General features: G+C 32.1%; 1 protein-coding gene and 1 long non-coding RNA gene across 2 annotated transcripts in view; one reads left to right on the forward strand and one right to left on the reverse strand.

The window, feature by feature from the left end:
• The first annotated feature begins 3,180 nt into the window (after window positions 1–3,180).
• LOC140443696 (uncharacterized) overlaps window positions 3,181–22,193 on the forward strand; it is a 70,119-nt gene continuing 51,106 nt past the window's right edge. Inside the window, exon 1 of the long non-coding RNA XR_011951251.1 lies at window positions 3,181–3,317. This is a non-coding gene — a long non-coding RNA (uncharacterized lncRNA). The remainder of the gene's footprint in view (window positions 3,318–22,193) is intronic.
• Lerp (lysosomal enzyme receptor protein) overlaps window positions 16,082–22,193 on the reverse strand; it is a 199,799-nt gene continuing 193,687 nt past the window's right edge. The window contains exon 19 of the mRNA XM_072535074.1: window positions 16,082–20,455. Within this exon, the coding sequence (XP_072391175.1) occupies window positions 20,441–20,455 (15 nt within the window). The 3' untranslated portion in view covers window positions 16,082–20,440. The remainder of the gene's footprint in view (window positions 20,456–22,193) is intronic.

Consider the following 22,193-nt stretch of genomic DNA (forward strand, 5'->3'; position numbering starts at 1 on the left):
TATTATCCGTGATTCGTTTTGAGTATGGTTAGTAAGACTTAGCCGGGTAAGTTTAGGTTGACATCTGCGTAGAGCTTTATCACAGTTATTCCAACGAGCTTGCCAAGATTATAGGATTGACTTTTAAACTTAACTTAAACGTCTTTACTTAGTTGGATCATTGTTTGGCTAATTGTTAAAGTAATCGTATCTTTAGCATGGCGATCAGTAGTTTCGTTACCGACAATGCCAATGTGCGACGGAAGCCAGATAAGTGAGACTTCAGATAAGTGAGACTTTTGTTTCTCGAGTATGAAGAGATTGGTATATGTCGTGTATACTCTAAACTAGTGGATGATCAGCAAATATTGATTTTAATGAGAATATGGAGGAAAGGGAATTGGTGCAAATTGCTACATTTTTGAATAACGTGGAAATGAATTTAAAGGCTTGAAGGATGCTAAACAGCTCTCCTGTTTGAATGGTACATGACAAAAGCAACCAAGTGGAACTATAAAAGGAAGGACCATGTAGAGTAGGACGGATCAATCGTTCCGGCCAGGAGCGGGAAGTGACTAATCAATACTTAAACACACAATAGGTCTGTCTTAGATCAGCACTTTAAGACTGGTAAGGAACTGCTACTAGATCAACACTCTAGCAGTAGTGTTTGGAATTCAGTCAATGCTCTAGGGTACTGGAGTTGTGACCAGATCTTTTTCTCTATGTCTATGGATGTGAGCTAAGTGGAGGTAAAGTGTATATATGGGTAAATGGTAAGTGTGTATTTGAATGATGTGTGGGTTATGGTATGTGTATATCGGTGTATGTGTAGTGTTGTGTGTTTGTGTACGGAGTTGGGTGAAGGTTGGGTTCATTAGGTTATTAAAATAGGAAGTGGTTATGGCGTATCCATATTGGGAAGACTTTGATTGAGTCCATTTGGGAGATGAGGTTGTGGTCTTTGATGAGACGGTAGAAAGGTCTCTGCTGGTAGATATCTGAGGGGATAAGCTCGATTCTCTAATTGTACACAAGTGATGGTTATTGTGTGTTTGCGGTTTGAGGTTGGGAGAGTATTGTTTGTTGAGGTGGGGTGGGTGTATGTATGGGTGTGTGTATAGGTGATGGTGTTGGTTTAGTGTGTGTTGGTGAGAGTGTATCTTGTATTTGTGAGGGGGATGATTGCAGGGATTAGGGGATGGAGGATCGTATTAGAGTGTATCTGCTTTGGATGTGGAAGGGGTGGGGTTGTGTTGCTCTGTGTGTGTATTTTTTTGTGTTTTCTTTGGTGTGGTGAGTATTTTTGGTGTTGTGTTGTTTGTGTCTGTGTATTCTGTGGGTTGTCGCTTGGATATGGATATGTGGCTGTGGTCTGTAATGGCTTGCAGATCCTCTTCCCACTCTTTTAGGTTAGGAATAGGACCCGTCGTGTAGAGGATGGCCTGGTTTTCGGATGATTCCATTTCGATTTCCAGGTCGAAAGTGATATCTCCGAGGAGATTGTGGTTTTGGAGGGTTCTGAGAAATTTTCTATGGCTAGAAAACTTCTTAGGGATTAGTGTGATGTAGTATTTGTGTGTGTGTTGTGTCTGTTTAGGGGTGGAGTGTGTTAGTGTAGATGTGGTTGGTGTAGGTGGGGGTGAGGGTGCAGGTGGTGGTGAGGTTGGTGGTGGGGTTTTAAATGGACAGAATCCGGGAAATGCGTCTTTAAAGGATTTGTATATTATGCTTTTGATGAGTTCTGGTGAGAGTCGTGATTTTTTTGTTTTTTTTTTTGTGAATGTCGTGTACTATTGGTGTGAGGTGATCGCTGGCCGCCTCAGGATTTTGGTGGCAGATCTCTCCCAGAGCCTGCTGCCATTCCTGTGGCAACCTTGGTTCGTGTCCATATATGGTGATGAACACTTGTGATGTGTCTGATGATGTGGAATGTGTATCTGATTCAGTGTCCCATTCTGTGTCTGGTGATTTTGGTGGTTCTTTCTGTTTTTGTGCTTTTGATCGTGTTCGTGGCATGTTGGTGTAGTATGTGGTTGAGTGTGTTTATGTGTAGTTTTGTGTAAATTGTAAATGTATGATTGAGGGTTTGAATGTGTATGTGTGTGTGTTAGTGTGTGTGTGTGTGTGTGCGTGTTTGACTTTACCTGGGTTGAGTGTGCACTTGCGAATTTCGGTAAGGCTTTACGTCGAGGAGCTCCAGTACAGCCCCAATTGTCAATATTCCCTTGTCACCTTATATTTTTCAATAACAGGTTCTAGAATGGCTGGCGCTACGCCCGTTCGATTTTGATGCTATATTGCCAGTTTTTGGTACCTTACATGTACTATTATATGTTATACCTCCACGTGGCAATTTCACATCTAAAGTTTGCTTTCTGGTGGTCCACGCGTCCAGATTCGCGGACCCGTTGATACCGTTCGCGGTTTCGTGTCCGTTGATACACTTGTATGCCGTTTCGCGACCCTTTCCGCGGGTTTCCTGGCTTGGACTGTTGCTGGCAATTTCTCTGTAGCAGTGCGATTTCCTGGTCTGGAACTTCACCGGTGTGTACGTTCACGTTGCAAGTTTTCACGGGACTCTTTTGTGTATGTGAATTATTATTATTTATATAATAAATTTTCTAAGAATATAATGATAATCAAAATGAAATAATTAAGCATAAATACAGGATAATAGTGAAATTGCATATGATGAATAAAATTCCCTATTATATTTAACAAATTTTAAAAATTACTAAAATCATTAAACAAAATTTTTAAAGAAAAAAATTAGGATTTTTTAAGTTTTAAAGAACTGAAATGTGTAGTGTTAATATAAAAAATATTAACAATTCAGTAATAAGCAGACAGAAAATTTCATTAACCCACATATAGCAAACATTCACTCTATCGGAACTTGTAATGTGTCACCTTTTTTTTTAATTATTTTTAATTTTTGCTGTAACCCATAATAATCTTATGTATTTTTCCCAAATAATTATCAAATTAATATTTTCCTTTCTCTTCTATCAAGACATCAAAATCAATAGGCACCTATATTTTAATTAATATCTAATGATATCAGTCTATAAACAAAGAGTTGGAATGCATTGTTTTTGTACCTTTATATTTTTACATGACTAAGACTCGATAACAAATATCTAATGAATCATAATATAATGTCTCATTAAATAACTAGGTTAGTGTTGAGTTAAAGAAGGTCGGTTAAACATTAAAATATGCCGGATGAATTTTTTCGTGTGATGTTTTAATGCCGTTTTTTAACACCAAATTTTGAACATTCACCTATAAATATACCTTTTCTAATTAAAGTTTTGAAAATCTATGAAGAATCGGTAAGTCTTTTATCTAATAAGCGAAATCTTTGTTTATTTATATCCCTTCATTTTTTTAGTAAATTATTAATGTTTTAAGTAAATTAAAGTTCGACCGTCATTTGATCGCTGACAGTGGTAACTCGATTGATAATTTTAATATATTTTTAGCATACTTTCGGTAGAGAAAATTCAATCTATAAATTTCATTTATAGTTGTTCCATATGTCGTACTAGCACATCGTTTTAAAGTACGAGTTCATTGCAAAGAGAGTTCATTACAAAAAGAAAATTTTAAATCTTTATGCTGAGAAGGAGGCGTTGAATTACTGAATTTATACCTACACACGAGCTTTTTCCTTGCCTATAATCCATAGAGTGTAGATACAAAACCATTTTTATGTATATATATATATATATATATATATATATATATATATATATATATATATATATATATATATATATATATATATATATATATATATATACACACTGTGTTAATTACTATTTAACTGGGAATAAGCCACAATTAAAGGTTAAAATACGTTTATTGTGGTAAGCAGAGACGAATGCCAGTAGAAATAGAGGCATTACTGTGTAAGTACACACAGATATATTTTCGTTGTGTCTGAGAGGAAGCAGTTTGTCTATCTTGGAGTTTGGAGATTGTGGTAAAATCCAAGCAAAGGAACCAATAATTCTTTCTTAAAATTTTTATATTAAGAGATAGTTGATTTAAAAATATGTGTAGTTAAACCTTATTGATTATTAAGGGATGTGTGATTTGATGGATGATTGATTATATTTTTTTTATTATTCTATTTATAGTGTATGGTGTAGGATTTATCCTCAACGGAATTTTCAATTAATTTGATATATTTTAAAATAAAGGACAATTGTTATAATATCAGAATTGATTGTCTAGTATTTCTTTTTTCTTTTTGTTTATCTTTCTTAAATGGAACTAGCAGAAGATACTTTGAAGCCACGTTTTAATTAAAAAAAATTATATATAATAATTATTTTCAGCCCTGAGATATTTTTTGATTTTGATTTGTTTGATAAAGATAAACTTATTACTTTTCAGACTATATAAGTAGATTTACAATTATAAGCAAATCACAACAATAATAAACGTATTTTAACCTTTAATTGTGGCTTATTCCCAGTTAAATAGTAATTAATTTAAAATGCCACAAGAAAATAGCTTCAGAACAATATTATACACTGTGTGTCAGCCAAATGGAATAAATTAGCTAATAAATAAATGAGGGAGTATTCGAAAAAACGGTCGAACGGTCGAACACGTCGATTAGTATTTATAGCTACGCATTTTTTTCCATAAAAACTTTTTATACGGGGTGTATCAGATAACGGTGGCCAATACCAACTTGCTTATTTTAAATAGAACACCCTATATATTAATTAATTTTTAAATTCCTCAGATCATTTTAGACATTTTTTGAATACAATGTCCTATACCTATCTTTGACTGTTTCGGAAATACTAAGTAAAATGCAAAACTTCACATTTAGAAAAGAAAATTATTTATTTGTCGAATGTTATTTTATTAATTTTATGTTAATGTGATGTTTTCTGGGACTGTAGTGAGGGATGGGGTGGGTGTTTTTTGGTTGGATCTGTTCGTGATGGTACGGTATTTGGTAGGCTATTTTTCCGATTTGTTTACGTAGACTGCAAAGAAATCGTTTTTATCATCTAATAGGTAGGACCGGAATTATTAGAATTAGTGGGGTTTGGCTACAGAATTTGGTTGAAATGTGGTTTATCGTATATTTTGTGTCTTGTGAGTGTGTTACGTCACGTTATTTAGAGGACTCGTCGTTCAGGTAATCGTAATCGTTTCGTAGACTCACTGCTGCTTCCCTGAGTTCCTCAGTTGTTTGAATCGGGCATCCATTTGTAGTAATGGACACTCGGTACAAACGGGATGAGCTTGAGCCGTGAGCATACCGACTGATTATCAACCTCCTGATCAAATACTGAAAGTATTTTTATGGGCTCTAAGTTGAGATGGGGGTTTTGTGACATAAAGTTGTTTATGTATTGTGACATGTGTTCGATGTCGTATTTTGAACAGCTACCGGTGTTTAATGTGTGTGTGTGTGTAAAATTTGTAGTTGTGGTAATACTCTGTGGTTGTCAGGTGGCTATGAATGATGAGTTTTGGTGTGTATTTTGATGCTTGGGGTGTCTTTGTGGTGTGTTAGTAATTTGTGTGTTGTATGTCGCGTCAGTGTTTTGAATATTAGTTGATGTGTATGTATTTTGAATGTCAAAATATTGAAATTTGAAATTGTCCAGGATGAGAACCTGGAGGATGGTGTTTGTTGTAAGGGTTTTTAGTTGGTTGCCATGGAAACGACGGTACCTCGAATTGTGAAGCATATTTCATCTGAATGGGGTTTTTAATTAGAAGAGGGTTTTTTTTTGTTCTTGCAGTTGACTCATGAGGAATGCTTTTTTTCTTTTTTGTGTTATTTAGGCATCCCATCTGCCTTTCCTTTATAGCTTTTTGAAAAACGTCGATTCGATGTAGATATTATATGTTGCCTGTTTTCGTTGTAATACCAAACCTCCTCTGTAACTCCTTTTAGTCAGGATATCATTTCTAATTTTGTCACGTCATTACATTGATTCTTCATTGCTCTTCCACTTCATATAAGTATTATAAGATACTTTTCTCTAATGATTAATACCGAATAATGACTCTATCGCACTCTACCAAATAAAGGCTTTGTTTTTCTGTATAATTCATATTCTTCACCCTCTTGCCATTCCTCTCCTGATGTCATAAACTTTTCTCTGGTCAATAATACCGAAGAACCTGTCGGACACTTTTCTACCAGAAGTAATATTTGCTTTTTATACAATTTGGTAATTATTGGCTGCTTTTAAAGGATAATTAAGAATTTCTTCTTTTTTAAATTTATATGATTGCATTAATGACTTTTCGGTACGAGTATGATTACTTGTTTTGTATTGTCTCTCGTTTACTGTCGTTCTATTTTACTTCTGCTATTGGGTATTTGTGATACAGCATTGAATTCCTCCTCATATTCGATTACCTTTTCGATTGTCAATTTATATCGGAGATGCAAGCCTCTGGTAACTGATGGTTCTTTATTTTCTTTAAAGCAGCATTTACTTCTCACATTGTGATGGGTAAAAGTACTTCAGATTCCTGATTTATGAGAGTGCCTACTCTTCTTCTTCTTCTTTCGTTTATGTGGACATGACTGTCTGTTTTTCAATGTGCTTCCAGTATGTTGTCTTTCCATTGTTTCCGTGGTCTTCCTACTGATCTTTGTCCTATTGGGGAACCGTCTCTTGCCGTCTTTACTACTCTATTTGTTGGCATTCGGCTTATATGATCGTTCCAGTCTACTATTTTATTTCTTTCCCAGTTCTTGATTTTCTCTACCTTGCAGCTACGTCGGAAATCTGTACTTCTAACTCTGTCCCATAGTGTCTTACCATCAATTTTTTCAAGTGTTTTTATCTCTGCTATTTCTAACATTCTTTTTGTCCTCTCTGTGTGAGATCGTGTTTCTGCCGAGTATGTCGTTATTGGTCTGATGACTGTTTTGTAAATTCGGCCTTTCATTTCTTTCCGAATATTTTTATTTCTCCATACGGTTTCATTCAGGCAGCCTGTGGCTCTGTTTGCTCTATTCACTTGATCTTTCACTTCAGTTTCGAGTTTTCCGTAGCTGGATAATGTGCTGCCTAGATATTTAAACTCCATCACTTGTTCTCTTATCTGACCTTCCAGCACCAATTTACATCTTAGTAAATTTGCGGTTATAACCATGCATTTTGTCATTTTTAGGGAAATTAACATGTTCAATTTTCTGGCGGTTATATTAAATTGTTGCAGCATTCATTGTAAATCATCTTCACTTTGTATTGCGTCGTCTGCATAGCAGATTATTTTAAGTTGTTTTTCTCCCAAGTTATATCCTTTTTTAGTTCTTTCTTTTTCTTTATTATTTCATCCATAATCAGGTTGAACAATAGAGAACTCAGGGAATCTCCCTGTCTTATCCCATTGCCAGCATGAATGAGGTTGTTTAGTTCTTCTTTTACTTTTACTTTTATTGTGTAGTTTTGGTAGATATTTTCGATCGTTTTGATTACTCCTAGAGGTATCTCTCTTGCGTACAATAAGTGGATAACGTCCTTAAATTTGACCCGGTCAAATGCCTTCTTAAGGTCGACGAAACATAGATATGGCGGTTTGTTGTATTCTAATGATTTCTCTTGCACTTGCCTCATTATAAATGTAGCCTGCATGATCTTCCCGACCTAAAACCTTGTTGTTCTTCTGCTAATGTTATAATTTCATTCAGTTTATTGGTTATCACTTTGGTTATTAATTTTAGTGTTGTTTAATAAATTAATTCCTCTGTAATTTTCCGGGTCCGATTTGTCTCACTTTTTGAAGAGAGGTATTGGCATGCTTGATCTCCATTCTTGAGTAATTCTGTTTTGTTCTTTTATTTGTTGGATTAGTTTTAATAGTTGTTTGGTCAGATCTGGTCCTCCGTACTTTAGGAGTTCGTTCGGTATTCTGTCCTCTACTGGTGATTTTCTATTTTATAATTTCCTTAACGTTCCTTTACCTCTTCCTCCTTAATATTTATTTCTTCGTTTGTCGTCATCTCTGGTGTTGATGCTTCACTATTATTGTCACCTTAAGCAAATAGGGATCGAAAGTAGTCTACCCATTTTTCCTTCTGAATATGTTTCATTGTTATTAGTTTGTTCATCTCTTTTCTTTGCCCTCTGATTATTCTCCATATTTTTTTTTGTGTTCCGTAGAAGTCGTGTTCCATCTGTTTTGAGAAGCTCTGCCATTGTTCACTTTTTATTTGTCTAACTAAAGTATTCCTTTTATTTCTGATTCGTTTATAGGGGTTATATGCCTGTTGTGTTTGTTATGTTCTGTCTTGTAAAAAGGCTTTCTTATTTTCTTCACAATTTGTCTTCACTTCCTCTCTAAACTGACTGCAGGAATTTTCTCCAGCGAAAAAATACCTTTAATATTAGTTTACAAATCTACGATTGAACATATTATTATCTAACTGAATATATTACTCAAGTCTATTGTTTGGATTGTTTTAAGCGACGCACTTTAACCGTGGTTTCATGTAGCTCACGTACTAGCACATTACGATGATCACTGATTTTATATTTGTGTTCATCACTGTAACGTTATTACTGTTTTTACATCTCCCTCGATTAGCATATTGGGAACGTACCACGGGGCATCAGTTATTATGCGCAGGATCTTATTTTGAAATCTTTGGAGGATTTAAAGATTTGAGATACTATCAGCACCCCCACTTTGATTTGTAGGTTAGCAATTTATTTTCAATTTTTGGTCTGCATTTCCTAACAATCAATCAGCCAGTACATTTGACGCAGTTTTAATCCTAATTGTTTTGTGAAGATATGTGTTCTCCACGTCATACGTCGATCTAAATGCATACCAAGGTACTTAACGTCATTGGTTTATTGAAGCTGTATACCACTAATTGTTACTGGTGGGCAAGTTATCTCTTTTCATGGTGAAGGTTACGTGCTTGGATTTAGCTTCATTTTCCATTTGTTCAGCCTAAGTTCGATCTTGTTGAGACAATATTGTAGGTTTTTGGTAGCAGTATCTGGATTTTGATGTAATGATAATATTACAGTATCACCCGCCAATGTACCTACTATCGTTGAGTGTATTTCTGAGAAATCCTTGGTAAATAGTAGGTAAAGTACCGGTCCAAGAACATTGCTTTGGGGTACACCTGATTCAACTTTATACAAGTCAGTGCATTCCTCTTGATGTCTAACTAGAAAGTATCTGTTAGTTAGATAAGATTATAGGACACCATAGAATCTATATCGTAGATGGTTTTTGATTTTATAAAATAGGCCTGTGTGCCAGACCTTATCAAAAGTCTGACATATCGAGAAAGGCCACGGAACAGTATCATCTATTTTCTAGACGTCGATTTGTTTTACAATTATATGTACCGTTCGCGTCATAAAAAACTGGTACAACTCTTATAACCAAAAACCGTGTTTTTTAAGTTGTGTACGTTGGTCTTGTCACATGTGTCATTCTAATTTCTAGGGCACTGTTGCCAGTTCAACGAAAATATTATATGAAACCAGCTAAAAGCAGGGCTGTGCGACAGACCACCAGTTTTGAGTATACTAAAAACTAAAACATTATCGAACATTCTCTACCAGTCAGTCACATTTATTTAAACATGCATCCTAAAAAATTCTCCTATTACTATTGTAATTTTCCATAATCTCAATTAAGTACCCACACATTGATTTGTGTTTTATTATAATTTATGAAAATATTTCAATTCAAAAATAATGATAGATAATCAATCTAGACATAACTTTAAATTATTATAATAAAACATTACAGTGAAATATTGGATTGTAAATTGTAACTGTCAAGTTTTGAAAAGCGTTTTTTCGTCCCGGATATTTTATAGTTAATAATACGTAGGATAAAGTATAATGTTAGTTTTTCACATTTATTGTTCTTGTAATAAATAATAATTTAATTTTGAAAGTTTGCCAGTCACTAAACTTATTGACACAAAATACAATTCGTGTTCGGTAGGTAATTGAAGTATAAAATTACAGTATAATATATGCATTCCAATGTTCCCTGTGCCAATACCCTAGGTTTAAAGATCCTTCAAACATTTTGGATATTAGCTCAACCCTATCTCTGGTTTTTAAATTTATTAGATACGGTTTTTTGTTGTTAATGATAATAATAAAAATAATACCTATCTAAAAACTTTATACATTTGTAAATGTTATTTTTTATATATTTAGATTTTGTGCAATTCCGCTATCTGTGATGGCAACAACGAATTGATTCACGGACCATTGTGTCCAGTCTGAACACAGGTTTACATTGGAAAAAAAAAGTGTACCAGTTTTATATGACGGGAAGTGTACATATTGGATAGTGTTATGTTCGCAACGGAAACCAAACTGGAAATCAGGTATGATTCTTTTTGTTTTTTAGGGTGGGTTGAAGTTTTTTTAACAACAATTTCTTGATAGAATTGGCAATAGACTATCCTATTGATTGGCCTATGATGTAATTTCTTTAGGTTTCTTTACTGGCTTCGGCACCAATATGATTTCCGCTACTTTCCATTGTTGCAGAAAGTCTCAAAATAGCATTGAATATTTGCAGAATACACCTCGTACCTTAGCTGGGTAGTTTTTGTAAGACTTCCCCCGTTTTAAGGTCGTAGCTAGATTTTTTTGACTCGATTTCTTCCATGATTGTTGATTTCAATTCTCCGTGTGTAAATTTCTCTATTACCAACTCCACTTGGATAGGCTGGTCTTAGACTAGACCTCCCCTATTTCTTGAGTTTATGTGGGGCTTGATACAAAATTATGTGGTCGGAATATTTTTACTAAAAAAACCGAATGCTTGGGCCTTTTCTGCCAGCGATGTTTCTGATTGGTGGTATTGACTTTATAGTATTCTTTAGGTATCTTGTGGCTTTCTAGAGATAGTATTCATTTTGATGGAGACGATAATTGTTCGAGACCATTTGGTATATTTTGAATGTAAGCGTTTGTATAATTTTTTAATGCTCTTGTAGCTTTATTGAATTTGTTCTTATTACTCTGGGTTCTGTTTCATTGCCATAATATTCCAAGTTTCCTTTTTTCTGTGATTTTTTGTTTTACTATTACTGGGCAATGTTCTTTATAAGTTGATGGACTACTTTGTGGCATAGCCAACCAGGCATATTTTTGTACATTCTTTGTGAATTCGTGTTACCATGTTAATTATTTCCTGGAATTCTTCCCATCTGTTAATCTTCCCAATTACTACTTTATTGATCTTAGTGTTGGTATTTTAACTCATGTTACCGAGTTTATTTTTTTATCTAGTCCTACCTTTTTTTGTTTGGGCTGTCAACTACCTCTCCAAACTATTTGAATATTTATATTTTTTGGAATGTTGTTTTTGTTATTATAATTTTTTCTACACATAATTTTAATATAGGGCCTTGTTATATAGAGGCTCTCTTTTGCTCCATATACATATGAGGTGTGTGGGGGTAAAAACTCGCACAGGGTAAACCATGCATTAGCTTTTTGAAGTTACTCGGCAACAACCAATTAGTTGGATAATCGCTACTAAGATCATTTCTATCAAAACTAACTTGTTATAATCTAAGATAATTTTTTCGAAAAAGTCAATTTTTAGCTGAGAATAGGTAAAAACAATTTTTGGCTGATAGCTGGGACTGTCCTCCCATAATAATTTATGAGTGTTCTCATATATAGACATAATATAGACAGAGTTTGCAACATATAACTCAAAATTCTGTTTCCTTTAATATTTTTCTAATAAATCGTGTCTGTATTAATTTTCTGGAGTATGTCCGAAGTATATCTCCAGAATATTTATTGTTTATGAATACATAACTTGTATTTTTTCCAAGACGTGAATCGGAAATTTATTGAAGACATAACAACTGTTGAAAATTTTCTGGAGGCGAAAAAACATTTTATAGAAAAATGAAACTCAACGTCAAGTATCGTTAAAAGTAAAATGCTGATACATCATCGTTTATTATCAAGTAATTTTTAGTATAGCTCATTTTTGTTCCAATCAATTTTTTATCTTTAATATTTTGTGTACGAGTGACACAAAACTCGCGCCAGAAATTTTTCTTTAAATAGGTTTCATTAAAATTAATCACGCATAAGACAGTTTAAGTTTTCTTTTTCGTTGTCTGTAGTTTATTTGTATAGTTTGACATGTCAGAACCTTCTGAAACTATTTAATCCACATCCTCACTGGTACTACCCTTAAGTTGAGCCTTGAATTTCTTAAGTCTTCTTTGTCATTCAATTCTATCCACTGAAAAGCGGTGCCAGTTTCTTGTACAAATTTTCCTACCATCCTTCCATCCTTCCATTTAAGTTTTGACCTACTTATATGTAAACTTTCCCAGACTGTGATATGGGTTCGTCTGGGTAGATTGTCATATTGTAATCGTGCTACATGTTCTGCCCATACGTTCTTAGTTTTACGGTGTATATCACGTCTTGTTCACCTTATGTATTATATATTTGTATTTGTTATATTTCATAGTTTACCTTCTCCACATACTATTTTCATAGAAATTGCCAACTATTCTTTTTAAGATTTCCCGTTCAAAAACGAGGGGAAGGCTTTCATATGTTTTAGTAATGGTCTATGTGTCGGATCTGTATATCAGCACTGGTAAAATAAATATGTTGTATATTGTTATATTTGTTCTCTGGCAAAGTTCCTACTTTTGAGTTGCCTACTAAGCCTAAAAGAGCATTGTCTATTTTAGTAAAAAAAAAATCATTGAAAAAAATAGTTTTTAATCAATAAATGTAATAACACATTTTATGCTTAATATTCACAATTTCACATAAAAGTAATTCGCTCATCTAAGGGATAATTCAAAACAGTTATATTTACATTACAGATTGTTAAAAACTATTAAAAATAGCTGATGTTCAGAAAGAATTACAATAAATAAAATGACAAATAGTATATAGTTTTTTAAAGGATTAGTGTTACAAATAGAATATTGTGTAAATAAATTTAAATGAGTGCAAATATTCGTATGCTAGTAAGAATTGCACAAAAAAAACTTGGATAAAAAGAAAAAAATATATATGCATGCGAAACGATTGGATATATTCCACTAAATAAACATACAGAATCACTTTTAGAGCGCCATCTTAGCTCTCTTAGGAAGCATACGTCAAAAGAAATATCACATACTCAGTAGATTCGCTATAATAACATATATCAATAAAAGTTACAAAAGTTGATGGCCACTTTGAGGTTCACATTACGAAATTAGTTATAATATTACAGAGTGATCGATAACATAGTGGCAGACCAAAATTATTATTTTTTTTAAACGGAACTCCCTGTATTTTATTTTATATTTGAAATCCTCTTCACTTCCTCAACACAAGTTCAATCCCCTAGTTCCCCAAAATTATAACACATTCAGTTCCCTATATAATAAAAATGAAGCACATCTATCGATGCCACATTTTTTTATTGATTATAAATTTTTTTTTAAATGATTGATATTGCTAATTTTCTTTATATCTAATACAGGGCGAGTCAAAACGCAAGTACATTATTTTCTTACTAATTTTAAATAGAAAATCCTGTATTTTATTTTTATTTAATATTCCCTATGTTTTAATTTATTAATTTAAGAGATATTTTCATTTTTCAAACTAAATTATTAACTAGGTGTCTAAATTTTTACACATTTTAAGGAAACCATGACTGAATTGTCTAAAACTGACAGTTCGCCATAATTGTTTGTGTATAAACTTACTAACGAGTTAAGTCGAATTTTACTGTTGATGAAATGGTAGATATGATCTGGATATTGGAGGAATGGAATAAAAATGCGTTATTATCAGTAAGAATTTATGATGAACGGTTTCCTGAGAGGCGATAACCTACAACAGTAAGCGTTGAAAGATTTAAGGATTGGTTCAGTTATGTATGAAAAACACGAACTAATAAAAAGTACTGAGACAGAGGAAAACGAAAAAAATACTGGCAGTTAATGAAAATTCAAATACGGAATATTGAAAAACAAAAGAACAACTTACTACTCTGTTTAAAGAATTCTTAAAAAAACAGAATGCACCCTTACCGTATTCAATTGTACCAAGACTTAATTCAGGAAGATTTTAAAAAGAGAATCAATCGTATTTTGTGAATGGACTTTAGATAAAATCAATCAACAGAGATATTTCTTCTTCTTGGAGATTGATATTGTAGATGAAGCTATGTTTCATAAGAAAAATTCTGTTAATAGGCATAACTTTCAATATTATGCCACAATGAATCCATACCACATAGTGACACACAAACTCAAACTAGATAGTTGCTGAACGTGTGGTGAGGAATTGTTGGTAACCATGTCCTTTTTTTGAAGAAAATCTTAGTATCTAGATTTTTAGTAAATCAATTACCCACATTATTGAAAGACGTTCCACTTTGTATATTCGAACAAATGTGGTTTTTGCATGATGGTGCTCCTGTTCAAATTCATTGATTTAAGGTGAACTTGACGATCAGTTTCCTGATAGATGGATTGGAAGAAATGGACCAGTAGCGTGGCCACCCAGATCACCAGAATTTAATAAAATTGACTCATTTTTTGAGTCTCATTGAGTTACGTTAACAATGCAGTTTATAAAATGCCTCCAACAACAAGGGGTCAGATGATAAATAGAATACGAAAGGTATTTCGAAGTGAACAAATGCTTCGTAATGTAAGTGATTTTCAATGACCGTTTTTAGGCGCGCATAAACTTTTTAGGTCATTTTGAACCCCTTATGTAATTAAATATTAAAAATATTTTAATAAAAGTAATTTTAAATATTTCCATAAATGTTGTATTTTGTGTTGTTTATTTTATTGTATTATTTTATTTTTTATTTTGTTTTTTTTTGTAAAATTTATTAATAATAAATTATTTTTATTTCTTTATTTGTTTACATTGACTACCGGATTAATAAATCAGTAATGGCGGACTGTCAATTTTAGATAATTCAGTTATGGCTTACTTAAAATAAGTAAACATTTAGACACTTTATTAAAATTTGCCTTGAAAAATGAAAATATCTCAAAAACTAAAACTTGAACATGGGGAATAGCAAATAAAAATTAAAGTATGGTAATTTTACTTTTAGATAGTGGCATAAAATACAGGGTGTTCTATTTAACATTGTTGGAAAAATAATCTACTTGCGTTTTAACGCACCCTGTATTCGATATAAAGAAAATTAGCAATATCAATCATTTTTGAAATTTCTGACTATCAATAAAAAAAAGGAGACAGTAATAGATCATTGTTGTGCTTCTTTTTAATTATACAGGGAGTTAATTGTTACGATTTTCATAGAAAATTGATTTATTACTTTGTAAATACTCCCTATAACATAATAAAACTTTATACTGTTGTGATGGAGAAGTGATGTTTTTAAATATAAAATAAAATACAGGGAGTTCTAGTTAAAATAACATTAATCTGGTCTGCCACTATGTTATCGAACACCTTGTCACATTCTAACTAATTTTGTAATGTGCATTTTGAAGTTGCCTAAAGCTTTTACTATTAACTTTTATTGTTATCTATTTTTACAGCGGATCTACTGAGCTTGATCAGACTAACAAATAACCCTATATATTATTACTGTTTTATAATTCACTGTTTTGCATCTAAAATATACTATTGAGTTGAAATATTTGATCAAAAATTAGCCTCTATCGCTTGTTATGTAGTTTTCAGATGAGCGAACCATGTATAAACAAAGTAATCAATCTAAAATAAAAGTAAAGCACAATGAAAATTACATAATTCAACAAATAGCAAAATTCTACAGGTAACATGTTTTATAAAAATACAATATATACATACACATATTAATATATTTTTTTAAATTCTCTTGAAAAATAATGCAACACAGTGTTAAATATACCGTGGGAAAAAATAACAAATATACATACATGTACTATTTAAGTTGACTACTGCTTTCAAATCACTTCATTATACGTCATTTACGCAAAGAAGTCTACACAACAACAACAGGTATCAGCTGGTAGATTATATAAAAGCTACAGTATAAGTAAAAAAATCATCTTTTGCAATTAAGTTACATTTTTTATTAAAAAAAAAAAAAAAATTTCCCGGTGTTTTTTAAACTTAGAACCATTTTGAACTTCTAATATCTTTTAATTTATTACACAGTAATTTAGTGTTCAATAAATACAAAATAAATATGCCAAATAATTTTCCATGAACTATAGTTCAAAAGTGCGTTTTTGTTAATTTTAAAATTTTGAATTGTATTTTGTTAATTAGGCCTGATATCGCTGTTCAACATCTATCACCTGTGAAAGACGGCGCCTGCGAAAACATGTAGATATTTTAAAAATGTCTAAAGGCTCTAGTTCAAATCCTTAAAAAAATGAGTACCTTGGGGAATATGCCATTAAAGCGTAACACTGCCTTCCTGTTACATTGCTTGTATATCATAGCCCCAATGAATAGCAGTACTCTGATATAATGCCTAAACTGTATGTATTAGCTGTTAAGTTCTTATTTGAATGTATAAATAAAATGACATTTTAAAACAGTTCATTTTATTGTGACTTTATACATGTCAGTTGGGCGGGAAATTATCGCCATGGATAGGTAGAAGTTTGGGAGGGAGCATATATTTCCAGCTGACTGAGTTGAAGTCTACTGTGGTACGATCAGCTGTAGCAACACCACGTTAGCAAACGTACAGCTGTGAGAAATTATAGTAACATGATTCATGACATAATTTAACTTATGTTCTTGACGGATCGGAAATCCTTCTGACTTAATTATTTTCCATCTACAATATAACTAATTACTGTAATAACGCTTGTATTGCAACACTTGTATCAGTATAGGTAATACTCTTTCAAGTACTCTAACAACTCTCTTTATTGCACAGTTGTACAACTTTGTAACGCTTCAACTCAGCAGGTCGATGATATGGAATGTTTTGTCTCCGACGTCAACCTACTGACAGCGATACTCTTCTACACTCGCGTTTTTTTTCTATTATTTCGTCCTAATCTTAACTTATATATTGTAATTATACTGTCCATTATATTGTAATGAATTTATTTATGTGATGCTACTAACAAAAAATAGAACACACGTTAGATAGCAAAATTATTGTACAAAAACTATTTAATCGGTTTTATTAAAATTCTGTGTGATGAATGGACATAGTAAGAAGATTAAAGAAGTATCAAAGGCATATGTGTAATATTAGTATCATAAACAAAATCCCAAAAAAGCTTTTCTTAACTATTTTTTTTTGTGATTTTTAGTATTTTTTAATTAATAATTATAATTTTTACGATTTTAAACCACATTTATCTTATAAGTTTTGTAACTACGTTTATACACTTCCCACTCAAATGTGGACATTTTAGAACAGTTACCGCCTGATTTACATTTTAAATGTACAAAAAATGAATAATTAATTAAACAATAAATTAATAAAATGTGTCTTATAAGTATATAATTATAGTTCTACTTATAGTTAACTCTTAGAAAATATAATAATTTAATGGTTTGATAAAAATTTTTGTTTTTATATAATTATAATAAAAAAATAATGTTTTCTTTTTTGAAAATCGAGACACGTAGGTAGCACACATATTTTTTTCAAAAAACGTGATGTTATTTTCAAGAAAATTAAAAATGTATGATAAAAAAGCATAGTAAACTTAACTAAAAAATTATTTTTTGACAATAAAGACGTCTCCTTCCTTCATCAGTCTTATGTTAGGCAGAAAAAATTTAAAACGTTAATTATAATAATTTGCACACCTGGTATCACTGGTTTCGAAAAATACTTAAATGTTTGCAGTTTAAATCACTTATCTAAATTTTTCCTACGGATTCCCTTAAGTATAATCGATGATAAAAATATGTCTCCAAGAACCACCAATTTGTTATAGTATACTTAATAGTCTACAGTCAGTCAACCCAATGAGCCGAACAAACAAACTGTGAGTGTACTTTTTTAATTTAGTAATCGTGATGGACAAATTTTGTATGATCGGAAAAATTGAACCTGCGGCGTTTTTTTTTTGGAGACACCGTAAAGAGTGTCAATTCGGCATTGTTAATAAATGAGAGCCATTATATTTTAAAATGTGGTTGGCGGACATAAATGTGGGAGAACCAAGCGGGCCGAACACCACGCAATATAATACATATATATATATATATATATATATATATATATATATATATATATATATATATATATATATATATATATATATATATATATATTAGTCATTAATAGGGCAGGATAAGTAAAACTCTTTGTTCTTTTATCTTCTTTTATCAAAATTTATTTGCTTCTTCGGGATATGCTAAAATATGGTTATAAAATTGTGATAAGTCATACATCGGACGCACATCTAGAAATCTAATAGGCAGACTAACATCACATAAAAGTGACCTCAGAAATAATAAAAATACGCGTGCATTAATAGATCATGCAATAATAAAAATAAAAATCATTCATTTAATTTCAATGAAATCAAGATATTAAGACGTGAAAACCAATTAAATAAAAGAGAATTCTTAGAAATGGTATGCATAAATAAATGTCAATGCGTTATTAAAAAAACTGATATTGATAAACTAAGCAATATCTATAATTACATTCTGTCTTACGAAAACTAATACTATAATTCCCTAACATTAAATTTCCTGACTAAATTAAAAAAAAAAATTAATATTCATATTTGGCGCCACTTTACTTTACGCAGCCATATAACAATCGAAAACAAGTTAACAACAACGAAAAATAAAATAAACAGGAACGAGTGTCTTTCTGACATAAATCAAAATTAAAATAATAAGTATTAGCAATCACGATTCCTAAAAAATTAAATAAAATTAAAATATTGTAACATTGTCTTTGCATTTTCCACTTACTATTTTCCAATCATACGTAAATATATCATTGCCAAATTGACACTTTTCACAGTTGAAAGAAAAAAACCACAGTTTTAAGTATACATACTAATTTTTGTGCCTGAAATCGCATAAAATGGAGTAAGATTATGAGTTCTTAATGAGTATTTTTTTTGCTAAACTCAATTATTAAATGGGGTCTCGGTATTCTTAAAGAAAGGATACGGTTTTAGATTTACAAATTGTACGCAAACACAACTAGACTTATTTTATTAATATTTTTCCTATAACAAAGGTCACATAAAGTGGCCCTCAGATCATATTCGATCCGGGTCGTAACCGAACCAGGTTGTAATAATTTCGAGAACGGGATCTTACGGGTTAGTGTAACGATTCGGATCTTTGAAAAACTATATGATGTTGTTCGAAGCAATTAGGATCCGCGCGATGCTTAAAATTGAAACAATTGAATATAGTTCTGAAAAAAATTTCTTGGTAAAAGAAGGTTTAACGTCGACCAAAATTCATTTGCTGCTTGGGCAAATTGGAAATCATCCACAAAGAACATGATATGATTTGCACCCTACACAATACTCTAAGAAACATTTTGGTCACATCTAGCATCAGAAATTAAACATAAAATGTCTTCGTGGCATGCGTCACATCCAATAATAAACGTGGATAGTGTCACTTACGGGAAAGGTGGTCATTTTCAGTTGGCGTTTTGGGACGCGAAAGGAATTTATTAATTGGATATCTTTAAAAAAATATATTACTTTCAAAGTTAATGACTTTTTTCATCAGAACAATGCACCTATCTACAAAATTGTCTGCACTATGAAGCCATGGAATTGAAGCCTATTACAAGCCAGTCAAGAAGCCATTGCGTCTATAGATAAATACTGTGTTGCAATTCTAGAGGAACACTAAAGAGAGCATTGAAACGCCGCTGGATGGAATGTGTTGTAAAGATTACTTTGGAAAACTTATTGGAAAGAATAAATTATCGTTTTCTTTATCAGACCAAGAACCCAAGTATAACATATGGTTACAAAATTTGAGCAACGTGCAATCTGCGGAATGCTTGGCCTGTATGGACAGTTGTTGAAGGTTGAAATCAAAAGAATCAAAAGTTAACTAGACAAGATTGGTAATTCCATATAAGACATATTTTTAATAACTGTAAATATCTTACGATCAAATTTTAACTCCAACATAGTTTCTTTCTCGTTTTAAACAATAGGTATGTTTATTTTAATTTTTTGTCATATATTTCTTTCAAAATGCTGAACAATCTCATATTTAAGACAGGGCTATACGTAGATGATCGTATAAAATCAAACGGGAACCGACTTTCAATGAAATTCGTAGGAAAACCTATGTACATATAAAATTAAATTAACACAGAACAGAAATAAATAAAAAATAACTGATATAACTTTGGTCGAAGTTTCTTCATAACAATTTTTATGGAATTATCTTCATAAAAATATCCTAGCTTCTAGCTTGTATACAACAATCTAGCTGCAACGAATTAAATAGGAACATTCACATTACTCGTTCACATCCTAAAAATAAAAAAAATTGTTAAATATTTTTCACGAGTACAAATAAAAACATAGTATGTAATCTGGAGCATTTTATAGATTAATATCTAACACTATTACAGAATTGTTTATGTTTTATTGCCAGAAGTTTATTTTAGCAATAATTTTTGCCTCATACAGTGTGACCAATATAATAAAATCGAATTCGGGACAAGGCTAAAAAAAATAACTGAAATGCGGGACTTTTCAATGAAAATCGGGCCATTTTTTTATTTTTTTAAACAAGGATTATCATTTTATTGATTATTTAACATTTTTATGTTGACAATGATATTCTTGATGGAATTAAGCCATAATTGGTTATAATAATTATATTTTTGTTAGTTTTTGACGTTTCGACTTCCAATCCGGAAATCATTCTCAAAAAAGGAAAAATTAGAAAATCAACTGATGTTGGATTTCCATGTTCATGTAACCTTAGGTTAACATAAGAATGTAATTATCATTACAACCAATTGTGGCATAATCCCATAAAAAATATAATTGTCAAACATGCCACAAGAAAACAGTTTCAAACAAATATATTAATTCTTTGCACTCCTTATTTTTTTAAAATCATATTTGTCTTGCGATGAAATTTGCTTTAACAATGACGGCGACTCTGTTAAAAACTTATAAAAAGCAACACATTCATATTTCAAATTAAATTTTACGAACAAAATATTTTTTAAGGTTTCAATGCCAAGTTGCGATTTTTCGGCTGTCCATATTTTTGTAATTAATGAAAAAACGCGCTCGGCGTTCGCAGAAGTAGCTGGTAAACAAAAGATGAATTCAATATGATGATTCTTGATCTTGATATGGTGATTCTTTTCGAAGTGTTGGAAGCATTCGACACAGCGTTGATGTGTTTTTGTGTGATTTTCGTTCCAAGCTGTAATTTTATTACTGGTCACAAATTTCTTTACATATCCGAACTCGTCAAATAATTCAACAATGCTTTCTTCTACGTTAATCCAATTATTCTCTGCCATGAATTTATTCGTTGCCTCGACTTCATTCCAATTCGACTCGGCAGCGAGTGTAGCCCATCCAAATATGAGTATATCTTCAAACTGTGATTTCCACTGCTCGAGATAAACGATGCATCATCATCATCATTTTGGCTTTACAACCCTGTGTGGGTCCAAGCCTCCCTAAGAATTTTTCTCCAGTCGTCCCTATCCATCGCCTTCCTCCGCCAAGCACGTATTTCCACATTTCTCATATCTTGGTCTATGTTATCTAGGAATCTTGTTCTGGGTCTTCCTCTTCTTCTTTGACCAATAGGTCTATCAAGGAGCGTTTTTCTAGCTGGGTCGGTTTGCTCCATCCGCATTACATGGCCTACCCACCTCAGACGTCCTATCTTTATGTGTTTTACGATATCTGGTTCCTGGTATATCCTATAGAGTTCGAAGTTGTATCGTCTTCTCCAGACACCATTTTCATTTACCGCTCCATAGATGCGCCTTAGTATTTTTCTTTCGAAACATCCTAACATGTTTTCATTGCTTTTTGTTAAAGTCCAGGTTTCTGAACCATATGTTATGACTGGGCGTATTGAAATTAACGTGTCTCGACATCTATGGCCATTGACACGGGTACAAGAATATCTGGAGATATTACATTATTCATATAAGAATATTACATTATAAGATAAATACAGTAAGTTATAGATAGTTAACATAGTTACACATAGTGTTACAAACATTTTTTT

This window comes from Diabrotica undecimpunctata, chromosome 6 (assembly GCF_040954645.1).
Source record: "Diabrotica undecimpunctata isolate CICGRU chromosome 6, icDiaUnde3, whole genome shotgun sequence".
Taxonomy (NCBI): Eukaryota; Metazoa; Arthropoda; class Insecta; order Coleoptera; family Chrysomelidae; genus Diabrotica; species Diabrotica undecimpunctata.